This window comes from Desmodus rotundus, chromosome 4, assembly GCF_022682495.2.
Source record: "Desmodus rotundus isolate HL8 chromosome 4, HLdesRot8A.1, whole genome shotgun sequence".
In the NCBI taxonomy this organism is placed as follows: domain Eukaryota; kingdom Metazoa; phylum Chordata; class Mammalia; order Chiroptera; family Phyllostomidae; genus Desmodus; species Desmodus rotundus.
In genome coordinates, this window is record NC_071390.1 from 67,712,266 (window position 1) to 67,724,974 (window position 12,709).

General features: G+C 39.9%; 1 protein-coding gene across 7 annotated transcripts in view; it reads right to left on the reverse strand.

Moving 5' to 3' along the window:
* Positions 1-12,709, reverse strand: part of ERCC6 (ERCC excision repair 6, chromatin remodeling factor) — a 111,167-nt gene that overhangs the window by 31,009 nt on the left and 67,449 nt on the right. For all 7 annotated transcript variants that reach the window (XR_008426581.2, XM_053922052.2, XM_053922051.2 and 4 more), the window contains 9 exons: positions 10,063-10,158; positions 6,969-7,184; positions 6,434-6,544; positions 5,942-6,061; positions 5,121-5,215; positions 3,674-3,819; positions 2,887-3,588; positions 1,186-1,390; positions 559-637 (listed from right to left, as the gene is read on the reverse strand). Coding sequence is in view for 6 of the 7 variants with exons in the window: in XM_053922052.2 (XP_053778027.1) it covers positions 559-637; positions 1,186-1,390; positions 2,887-3,588; positions 3,674-3,819; positions 5,121-5,215; positions 5,942-6,061; positions 6,434-6,544; positions 6,969-7,184; positions 10,063-10,158 (1,770 nt within the window). In the remaining variant the exon portion in view is untranslated. The remainder of the gene's footprint in view (positions 1-558; positions 638-1,185; positions 1,391-2,886; positions 3,589-3,673; positions 3,820-5,120; positions 5,216-5,941; positions 6,062-6,433; positions 6,545-6,968; positions 7,185-10,062; positions 10,159-12,709) is intronic.

Below are 12,709 nucleotides of genomic sequence, written 5' to 3' on the forward strand. Positions count from 1 at the left end.
CCTTAACCAGCAAAGACCAAAGAGAGTGTTGACTCTGGCCTAGTAGTTACTCTCAGGGCACTCAGGGAGAGATGGGCACATCCTCTGGCAGTTAGTGAATTACAAACATTCAAGGCAGTCTTCTAGACCTTTATTCTAGAGGGAAGTGGTCTTTGGAACTAGTACTTCCAAGAACTAGTACTGGGTGGGGCAGACTGTATGGGCAATGACTCACATGTCACCTATCCCTGTATTAACTCTCTTCCCCAACCCCCACCCCACTCCTACCTCCCACCCCATATTAAGTTTCTAAGAGCAAAAGAGATTCTGCTGCAGATCTTAGGTTAAAGACTTTTTCTTTTAGGAATTAGCTGAATTCCTTTAATTCCTAAATTCCTAAAGCACATTTATTTGAATTCCTTTTACATTCAAATAAATGTGCTTTATAAATCAGAGCATTGAGCACAAATATCAGATGTCATTATGCCAGCTATTTTTTTCACATCGTAATCTGGTTAAATTTTCATGCCAATTCAATCAAGTAAGTCTCACGTGAAAAGCAGACAGGCATCATATTACCTGGCACTTCTCCTTTGGAGAGGTTGAAGAAAGATGCTGCACAGAAAAGCTGGAATTCCTTTTCTGACCAAATCTACTCCTAAATGGAAAAGAATCATAGTAAATAAAATGTTTATTTTTGTGGCTTAAGAGATGAAATGTCCTTTCAACAACAAAACTCTTCCTGGAAAAATTTTCTTCTGCATGATTCTTCTTTCATAGTCATAAACTGATTCCTCTACTTTATTCTCCTGGGAAATAACTACTCCATCTGGAGTTAAGAACCACTCAAGACCCTAGTTTGACATATGATGAAAACTACCCTCAATCTTAGGTAGGAAAATCCTCCCAAAAGAGTAGACTGAATAGGATAGCAATTACTAATTGTTGAAAAGTAGCTAATCATCTTATAAAGGTTTATTGTGACTCTGAATCTTATTATTTTAACATCATCTCTTAAACAAAACAGATCATTTCTCCTTCCCCTAAAAAACTGGCTTTGGAAAGCAGGGGTTTCCCCAAGTCGCACAGATTGGCTGATCTAATCCCTCCCTGAGAGATTTTCCACTACTGCATGTAAACAGGACAAATATCCATACCAGCTCAGACTTTATTCCAAGCCTGTATGGTAGGACAGTAATCTCTTACTTTATTCCCACTGGTGCACCAGAAAACCCCCTGTGGCCGGTCCAGGTGGGCACACCAGACACTGCTCCCAGACACCGCTGACGAGAGAGTCTCAGTGCTTTCAGAGCATCCTGGGCCACACGGTTGGCCTCTGCCTCCACCAGCACATAATCTGGACTGGCTCCATCCATGATGACATCATGTTTCATGACACTGTGCACACCAACTAGTAAGAACAAAGGAAACAGAGAATGTGTTATTTCAGGATGTAAACAATCACAGTTTTTTTCTCTGTATAGTCTAGCATGTTGTGGGTGGAGAAAAATAATGAATACTTTAGCTGCTTTTTACTGAGACCCAGGAACTTTACAAATGTTATTGCAATTTATCTTCATCACCACCTTACGAGGGACAGATAGTACTATCCCTGATTTACAATAATCGAAGCATAATCCTTCAATCACAACTTCAACATAACCTCTTCCCACCTATGTGGAAAATTTGAAACCTCCTATTAATGAATTCTTTATTTAAGGGAAAAATATAAACCAGAATTATAGAATTCCTAAAATGTAATGACCATGAAAACACTACATAACAGAAGAATTTAATGCAGTTATCAGTGGAAAATGCATACAGACATACTTACATCAATAAAAATGAAAGAATAAAATAACTAAATTTTCAAGTCAAACAGTTTTATGAAAATTAAGCCAAAAAAATTACCAAAACACAACAAAAACAAAAGCACAAGGAAGAAAGTAATGAGGATAAAAGTGAAAGTTAACAGAGAACAACCACAGATCTAATTAATAAATCAAAATCCTGGTTTACTGAAAAAAAAAAAAAAAAAAAAGACAAGCCACTAGCTTAATTTGGTCAAAGAAAAAAGCAGAGGGAACATACAAAATTAGAAATGATAAGGGAAAAATTATCTTGAAACAGAAGCAAATTTTAAAAAATATTACAAGAGTATTTTCTATGTCTCTATGCAAATGAACTTGAAAACTAGACAAAACAGGTAATTTCCTAAGAAAACAGACCAGTAACTGTAGAAAAAAGACAAGTTAACAAGTTACAAGAGAGCATCAGGCCCAGATGGCTTCTTTCTGAAATGCCATACATAAGCCTGCCTTCTTGAACAGAGAACCATAAACAGTAATCTTAGGAAAGTCCAAATTCACATCACAGTGAACACAATGACTGCCCAGGCCTGAATGAAATGACACTCCCAGGGGTGACTAACTGCAGGACTGCCTGTCCTCCAGAGTCCTGAGCAATTATTGAGCAAAATGTCCCGATTTTTCTCCCTTAGTATTAGCTATCAGTTTCCCTGCTTCCAGAGTGCCTGCCTCTGGACATACCCCTGGTCTCTTTCCCCAGGGTTGGAAGCAGGAAAATCAGATAAATATAGCAGGTAGAGAAACTGTCTAAATGTTTAGATAGTACAAATCCATTTAAAACACTGTATTGTAGCTTCCCATAAGTGGTTAGAAGTTCTATTGTTCTCCAAAGTTTCAAATTCTTCTCTAGGTTTTAAAAAGAAGAGAGGTAAATATGATTTTTCAAAATGTCAATAAATTTCAAATCTTAATTTTAGAAGAAAAAATACTTCCAGCGGAAAGCCTTCTCTGCACTGTCAGTAAAAGCTGCTATTGCTAGAAACGACCTATTCATGTTCTGTTCCTAGAACACCTGTGCCAAATTCAGCAAAAGGATTACCTGATTTTTTGAAAAGCTTTTCTAAAACATAATCATCACTGCTCTGCTCCTTGTTCTCACTCTCATTTTTATTGTCTTGCTTCTGGTACTGCCTTTTCTTCACTAGGTGTGGAATTCGCATTCCTTCAAACTTAGCATCTCTGCAACACCTACAGTTCTTAGGCTTTTGCTTTGTCCTCAGAAGTTTCTCTTGGGTCTCTTCTTCTGCCACAGTATGTTTTCTTTTTGACTTGTGCTTATGAAAATTATTTTCCACTTGTTCATTCTCCCAAAGAGGTTCTGTTTGAACCTGGCAGCTTTCTCTTTTATCAGAAAGACCTTGCTTTTCGTCGGTGCTTTCCTCACCAGCCGTCCTGTCCATTTTACTGATTGTTGGAGAATTTGAACACTCCCGGTTTCCACTTAACTCTGATGAGTCCTCCAGCTGAGACACTGCATCTGTCTCTTCTCTAAGTCTATTCCTGCTAGTTAGATTCCTGGATGTTTGAGGGGCATCTCTCAAAGGATCATCTTGATTAGAAGTTACTGTATTTCCATTAGATCCAATAGCTATAGATTTCTCTTCAGATGATGTGCCTTCATTTGCAAATGCGTTAGAATCAGGGAACTTTTTGCACATTGGAATGTTATGCCCTGTTCCAAAGGCCAGTTGAAGTTTTCTTTTTAAGTGGCGTTTGGGTGTCTCCACATCTGAACCAGTTCCTATAAAAGGAAGAAACACACTAATGTTACATTACATAATTCTTATGTAATTTATTCCTTTAAGTTAAATGACTTTATGTAATACCTGCAAAAATAGCACTTGTTTCAGTGCTCTGGGATGCATCAGGACTAGTCAGACTAAACAGCTCATAAAGATCATTGGACTTGAAAAATCGCCGTTGCTTTGGATCCTTTAGCACTCTGTTTGTCAAGAACTGCTTGAAAATTTGTCTAAGAGATAAAAATTAAACTAGTATGAAACAATGTTAGCTCTATCTCAAAATTCTAATTATAAAACAATGTAAGAGAGACATGATAGCTGCAGCTGTGCAGATGTCTGAATAATCCCCAGAACTTGTAGCCTTGGAAAATTACAATTCAGGAAGTACATAAAACATCAGGTGGTCTCCCATATTTCACAGAATCTAAGTAAGAAATGATACCTTATTATTATTCATACCCAATAGGCTTTTGCAATTTCCAAGATTCATCACATTTTAAGAAACACCTTGTCATATACATTTAAATGACTCATACCATCTGTAAACTTCAAAGACTCAGCCTCCTGACCCCTAGACCAAGGGTTTCCTACCCTGCCCTAGGCAGAACCTCCCTGTGATGGGGCTCTTACCCGGGCTTTGCAAAGTTTTCACTTGGAGGTATCTCACCAGCTTCCACCTGCTGATTCACACTCTATGCTAGAGTACCATACCATGGTCACTCTTGCCCAGATAGCTCCATGAGGTAGCCCCGCCCTCTCCTCCTCCTGGTTGCTTATTCTTCTGGCTAAGGCGTCTCTCTCAGAGGAAGCTCTCCCAATCAGGACTCAGCTTGCCTCAAGCACTTTCACACTAGACCCTGAAGAACATGGGCCACCCCGAGAGTGGACCAGCACAGGGTGGAAAGAAGGGGCCTCCCTCTATGAGCTGGGATGTGGCTAAATAAGGTCTTCAGCAGAGGAGGGGGAGAAATTGGCAACATCTCCATTCTACTGTTGAAGTTATCCTTGCTTAAATCCCCTACTCTTTACAGAAAGAAAGATGGAGGAAAAGACAGGTGTCCTGGTCAACCTTTCTCTATGGGCATCTGAGCCAAGGCTAACAGAACACCCCTACCAGTATGTTAGCATTTTAATTTTGTCACTTCTTAAAATTGTTCTGAACAAAGATGGCACAGTATAGTAGGCAGGAACAACATTTCTCTCAAACAACATGAAGTTTAAACATAAGCAGTCCTTGAACTTTAATAAGGTAGAAAATAACCTTGTTCAAAACATTTTTTAAAAACTCACAAATCAGCCAGTTAATTTAGTAAGAAAAAATACAAAAACAAGAATTTTTAAAAATCACATTATTCCTCAAGTTATAGCAACTACTGTTCCAAGATGGAAAGACTTCTTAAAAACAATGCTTAAAAAAAAAAAAAAAAAAAAAAAAAAAAACCCCTCTTTGTAACCCCGGCAGTGTACTTGTATACCCTGCACACACTGCAGCCAGGAGGGCAGATGTCAATCAAGGGGTGGGCAGACTGACCGGTGGTAAATCTTTTCTTCAATGGTGCCCGCGGTCAGAAGCCTATACACCGTCACCTGCTTCTTCTGGCCTATTCTCCACGCTCGCTCCCGGGCCTACGGCAGAGATATACATCTTAACAGGGGCCCTTCCCACTGCAAGTACTGACTAAAAGAGAGATAACTGGTTGCTTCCTTCCGCTCCCAAAATCAGAATTTTGTCTAATGAGGCTAAATACATCTAAGGCCTATCTAAGGAAGATAAACAGGCATGTGACAAAGAGAGACCAACATCTCTATTAAAAAAAAATGAGTGTAATGTCACATACTCTTTTTACCTCAGATCTAGTGATGGATGCTGTGAACAAACCACTGGAACTCTTCCTGTCTGTGATACTGGAGAACATCTTCCTTGTGCTGAAGACTAAGCAACAACCCAGATGTGAAGCTGAAGCTAAGAGGAGCACGAAGGATACTCCCAAGTGCCATTAAACTGCAGTTGACCCTCGAACAACAAGCTAACCCTCGCATGGTCAAAAACTCTCATGTAACTTCTACTCCCCAAAAACTTAACTACTAAGAGCCTACTGTTAACAGGAAGTTTATCTATAACATGAACAGTTGAGGAACACATATTTTGTATATGCATTATATACTGTATTTTTACAATAAAGTAAGCTAGAGAAAAGAAAATATCACTAAGAATCACAAAGAAGACAAAATACATTTACTGTATTTGTTGAAAAAAAAATCTACTTATAAGCGGACCCACGCAGTTCAAACCCATGCTGTGCAAGGATCAACTATATGTCACCAATACACTCCTTTTAAAAATAAACAGACCTGTGTGTCTGTGCTTGGGTTCCAGTCAGGATCATAGATAATGACTCTGTTTGCCCCCGTCAGGTTGACTCCTAGGCCACCCACCCGAGTGGTAAGAAGAAACACAAATATGGATGTCTCCTAGAGGTAAGACATACAACACTTAGTATGCACATTTAAGAGCAGTTAGAACTCTTCACCTCTGCCTTTCCATACTCTACACATGGAAAATATTCCTGACATAAGGAATGGGTTATTTTCTAAAGACCTCTGGTCAGTCAAGATGCCATCTCATGAATCCTACTTTTAATCTCAATATTAGTAACATGTAAAAGTTGGGTTTTCAATTTAAAATACACACATACATCAATAATCCATAAATGCATAAAATTAAGAGCAAAATGTCCCTCTCCACCTACTGCCCAGTCCAGATATAAGCACTGCTCAGGTGGGTGCGGAAACACTCTGCATACACTAGCACCATCAGACTTTACTGTTATATTCACTCATTACCTTGTTGAATCTTGCAATCAGGGGTTGTCTTGAAGCTATTGTAGTAGTACCATCCATTTTGAGATAGGAATACTTCTGAGCTCTAAGGAATACTTCAAGTAAGTCCAACATCTGTTTGGGAGAGAAGATGGGGAATAAGAGTTTAAAAATCAAAAACATACCCACATTGAGTGTTTCTCTACATCTGTGTAAACAGTCACACCTTCCCAACAGTCTTAAGGGGGTTTCTTGCTTTGAGGTAGATAAATATAATTGCTACAAGAGTATTTTTGGTATTTCCCTGCTGCTAATTCGTACAACTTTTATAAATAGCTGGGCACTTATTTAAGTTCAAATCCAAACTCACCCGCACCCCAGAATCACAGGTTAAGTCTTTTTAAAAAGCCAACTTCTGGGCACTAAATCTAAAGAACGATCTAAGCTCCTAAAGAGATTTGCAGGCTGCAACCCCAGTATCAGCAGGTAGATTTGCTTTTGGAATCATTATTTTAGATGCTTTCCCATATTGTTTCTTGTATGAGATATGCATGCTCACCTGTCTTGACTGAGAAAATAGCAATACTCGTTGATTCTGCTTGTGCCATATCTTCAACAAGGACTCAACGACTATCATTTTCCCAGAACGTTTCCAGTATCCAAACCGATCTTCCTCTAGTTCATCATCTGAAATACCTTTGTGATTCTTGGGGCCTCCAGAAAAGAGATCAGGGTGGTTGCAGATTTTCCTTAGGGCTGTTAGTCCAGAGAAAATCTATGGTATAAAAGAATTATGTGCACCCAAGATTATTCTTGGTAAACTCATGTTCACTCAGGAAAGAAGGGAAGGAGGCTGTTTGATATGTAACAAAGGTTAAGAAGGAATTCTTCACTAGTTTCTTAACTTCCTCCCTAATCACAGCATATTTGGAGTTGGAGGAAATCAACCTTCACTCATCTTCTTTTCCTGATAGTGCAGGTTCTTTTGAAACGAAACAATTCTTTTGGGCCAAACATGTCTATAAGGGTCATATTCAATTAATGATGACTTATTTTTTTCCCTCACTAGAAAAAAGGTATGCAGCTCACAACATTAGAAAAACTTTATATATAAAACTGACTTATGTTTTAAATGTAAATAAAAAATATTATACCCATCTAAGTTTTGGAGAAATCAGTCATGTGACTTATCAAATGCATTTAAGTATTACACACCTGTCCTGGATGGTGTAGCTCAGCGAATTGAGTGCAGGCTAAGAACCAAAGGGTCGCTGGTTGGATCCCCAGTCAGGGCACATACCTGGGTTGTGGGCCAGGTCCCCAGTAGGGGGTGCGTTAGAGGCAACCACACATTGATGTTTCTCTCCCTCCCTCTCTCCCTCCCTTCTCCTCTAAAAATAAATAAATAAATATTTTTGAAAATATTACACACCTAAGTACCTCACTAAAAGTTCTATAGTTTAATATGTCAGAGGTTGAAGTTCAACTTACCTTTACATCAGAAATATATCTGTAGTATTACATCAGAAAATATATCTGCATGGAAAATATACAAATGGGAAAGATGTGGACAGTCCATTAAGCAGGACAGACCAAGGGTGAGTACCTGCTTTCCATGACTAGCAGGGGGACATCATGCACAGCTTCCAGAGTGTGACTCAAATCAAGCTCACCAGTATAGAAGCTCAAGCAGAAAAAGATGAATCATAAATTAAGCCAGTAATCAAAGACTATGATAGTTCTGGCCAGTAAACAACAATTAAACAAGTACAGTACAAAAGATCTCAATTAATCAGGAACACTGCCAAAAATCACCAAAGAGTCATCTGTAACTCGTCTTCCTTTCCCTAGACCTGTGTTGGCCAACACACGCAGTCGAAAGCCACATGTGGCTACTAAGCACAAGAAGTGTGGCTAGTCCAAACTCAGATGTGCCACAAATGTAAAATACAGTGGGCCCTTGAACAACATAGGTTTGAACTGAATGAAGAGGGCCTTCTTATGGGAGATTTTTTTTTTAATAAATACAGTCAGCCCTCCATATCCATGGGTTTAGCATCCACGTATTCAACCAACTGTTGACTGAAAACACTATTTTTGATCGGAGGCTAGGAATCTGCCCACACAGAGTGCCAACTGTATGCACTGCTCCATGCTATTTTATATAAGGGGCTTGAGCAATTTTGAATTTTGGTATCTGCAGGGGGTCCTGGCCCAAATCTCCCTCAGATACCAAGGGATGACTATAGTTAAGTTTTTGAGGAGTCAAAAGTAAAAAGGAAATTTCTGACTGTATGCAGTGGGGTGCCAGTGCCCCAACCCCTGAGTTGCTTAAGGGTCAATTGTACCCAAATTTGAAGACACACAACAACAAAAGAGTAAAATATGTCAATAATTATTTTAAAATTCTGAGTACATATTAAAGTATTTTGGACATATCAGGTAAATCAAATATAAAAATTAATTTCACCATTTTTCTTTATCTTTTTAAATGTGATTATTAGAAAACTTAAACTCACACATGTGGCTTACATTCTATATTTACCAGATAGTGCTGACCTAGACCACCTACGGTTTCACAACTTAAGAGGCATATGTAGATAAGGAGAAATTTAGAAGGGTTGAATAAATGTGAATAATTTAAAAATCTCCAATAAAACAAAATAATAAATTATGAGAGATGGTTAAAGAACTGAAATGACAATCTGGAGGAAAAAGCATGTAGATGTTAGGGAACACAGGTAGCCACGTCACCTGCATTCATCTCTTTATCTACCTCCACGTATAAAGAGGAAAGTGTGGATGTTGGAGCATACCGTACTACTCAGCTGTCCCTCCAACGAGCATAGATCAAGGACTAAGAAAGTCAAACATGTCAAATAAGTAAAACACAATTCACATTTTAAGATACTGAAACACAGGTTGAATAGTTTACACAAAGCTTTAGACTTAAATGCTGATTATAAACCTACTATATGCACTTTTTAAAAAAGATTTTATTTATTTTCAGAGAGAGGGTAAGGGAGAGAGAAACAGAGGGAGAGAAACTTCAATGTGAGAGAGAAACAGTTGGCTGCCTCTCCCATGTCTCCCAACCAGGAACCCGGCTCACAACCCAGGCATGTGCCTTGACTGGGAATTGAGACCTTTCTATTCACAGGCTGGTCCTCTATCCACTGAACCACACCAGCCAGGGCTACTGTATATACTTATTGAACAGACATTTACCCACAGATTTCTGAGCATCGCCAATAACTAAAATGTTATTCTAGAAAAAACTGTAACAATAATTCTTCCTCCTTACTCCTGTTAACCCCAGAGGTCTGAGGCTGCTTCCCTACATTATGCATAGGATCAGCAGTCCCTGAAGGACTCACCATTGCATATCCTGTTGTCTAGTGCTGTTCTTCTATTACTAGACTATGCAGTGTTGGATTCAAGTGTAACAGTGCTTCAGCACAGACACAAAGGGAGCACGCTGAATTTAACCATGTGGCTGTTACTTCTGTAAGGGTTCCAAATTAAGTGAAGGTTCCACTGAATGTTTTCAAGAGAGTAATAGTGAATCTCTCCTTGATTAATACTAGTTTCCTTTCTTTTCCTGCTTCCCTTAATTTCACTGGTTTCCATCATGCTTCCATCATTTAACTGACCTGTGTCTCTCCATTGAGAATTCTGTAAACTTCTTTGGAATCAATGAAATTTTGGTAGACTTTATGTTGCTCATCTGTAAGACGGCAAAATAAGACCTAGGATGGAGGGGAATAAAAGTGGAGCAACTATAATTTCAAAAACCTTTTTAACAGAATTAAAATACCAACAGAATTTTCTATCAAAACAGCACAATGTATGCAATTTTAACAATGTATCTCTTGTCTGAAAAAACCAAAATGAAGCCACACTCAGAGCTGAACAATGAGGACAATTCCCTGCTTTAACCAGGCCCATTTCTTTCATCTGTCCACCTCTTGGTCCCCACCCCACTGTCCTGACAGTCCTTGAAGATTGGTTTCCTGCTCAGAGGAAAAGTACAGGACTAGTTGCACAGACCTTCCTCCATCCTAGCCAACAAGTGCTCAGGAATACTCACTTCCTATGGCCCTCACCCACACTGCACTTCAGCAAACCTAACCAGGGACCTTAATTTCACCTGTACTCCCCTTTCCTGGAGTTCTAACTGCCGGTCCACAAGGTCACCAGACTCATCTCTGGCAGGTACACCTAACCTCCCAGACCACCTGTGGCGATTATTCTACGCCATCATGTTCTGACTCTGTTTCTCAACCTTCCTCTCTTTCAAGTCCACCACCACCACCTCATAGCTTGACTTTATTCCTTGGCTAGTCATACTCCCAAGGAATTTTCCCTCAGCCACCCCTTCACTACCCACTGCTTCTACCCTATAAACTTCCAAATGTGTATTACCTCAACCGTCTGCTTCTCTACTCCTTTCTGTTAAGTGCTGGGCACTGAGAGTGTGTCACGACATACCTCACCGCCCCCGGGCAGCATCCTGCAGCACTCAGTTCCTGGTCTCCAGGGGAGTCCTGTGCACTCTCCGCCCAACAGAATGGCTGAGACAACACACGTCCCTCTCCCCAAGCTGCTCACCCACCCACCTACCTACCTTTGTCTCAACCTCTACTTAAAAACAATAAAAAACAAAACAGCAAAATTAGAAACTGAGGCTATCAGGATTGATGCTCTAGTTTTCACTCCCTAAAATGTATCTACTTCTTCATCTGCCTCAGCTTATTTTCCTTTATTCCCAGAGGAATTGGTTCCTGAATGATATCAAGAGCAAAGCTTTAACCTTTCCACCAGATCTGAAAACCCTCCTCCCATCTTCCTTAGGACAGAGTTCTACCCCTTAGACTCTCCAAAAATTGAGAGGAAAACTCCCTCAAAGTATCATGTATAATCACCATTTCCATTTCCTCTCTTTCTCGCCACTCATGAACCAGCACAACCCTGGAAGGCACTTCTGCTAGTACCACTGAAACTGTTATGGATGAGGTCACTAATAACTTCCTGGTTGCCACACACCAGATCCCTGGCCTCATGATTCCACTTCCCCTAACCCACCTCTTGCGTTTCTACACAGGCCCCCTGTGTTCCCGGCTCACTCCTCGTCTATCCTCTCCTTAATGCTGCGCTCCCCTGAGCTGCTTACTGATCCTCATTCTACATGGACTCCTTGGGCAAACTCACTGCTGCTTCTAACTTTAACACATTCTCTGCTCATAGGCCATCTATATCCCAGCCTAGAACTTTCTTCAGAGTTTAACTCCTTTTATCTTTTTGTAAGTGGACACTCCATGAACACTTCAAATGTAACCTAAATTAAACTCATCAGCTATCTTCTCTGAGTCCGTCCTTCTGAAGCCTCTGTTGCAGCAGATCCATCCCAGCATCCCAGTGAGAAACCTGGGAGTCGCTAGGCCTTTCAGCTTCCTCCTGCTAGCCCCACCCTTGCCTCACTCAGTTCAGGCCCACATCTCTTCTAAGGACTTTCCAGGTTCTGGCTAATTCATTCCTTTGCATCCATTTTCTTTCCTTATTAATGCTTTCAAATGCTACCTGAGTAATCCTTCTAAAATAAGAACATGAATGCTTATAATTCTTAACTTCTTAAATTCATATTTCAGTCCTTTAAAAATGGCAACAGAAAAGCTTCACCTCTCAATCACAAAGTTAATTGAACAAATTATTCACCTGGTACCTAGGGTGTACAAATTATTGTTTTTGGTGTCATGCAAAATCTGTAGATAGGTGAATCAAAATCCTGACCTCAGGGAGTTCCAGTCACCTAGAGGCTCTAGTGGAGCGCCTTGTGAGGTCTTCGAATGTACTTCTCTACGTGTGTGTTTGATTGTGGGATGGGCAAACTTTCAAGTGGAGGGAACAAATGCAAATGAAAGGAAAAGTGGAACATTTAAAAAAAATAGGAAGCAATTTGCCTTGGCTACTGCACAGAATATAAGAGGTATTCTAAGATTCCACAGTAAAAATAAGTCAATATACTTGGTGGGGAAAGGGATATCAAAGGTATGTTGGTAGGAAGCCTTAGAAAATTAATCCAGCAAAACTGCAATACTGAATGCAGTGGGAAGTGCCAACAGTTGTGAGACCAGTCACACTAATTGCACTAGTCAGACTAAACTGCACTAATTTATGAGGATGTGAAGCAGAGATGTGAGGGAATGACAAAGGACAAATAAAACACCACAGCAACTGGTTGATCTAGAACTAAAGACAGCTCACAGGGTTGTGGCCTCAGTAACCCTGTGGCAGGGAAGG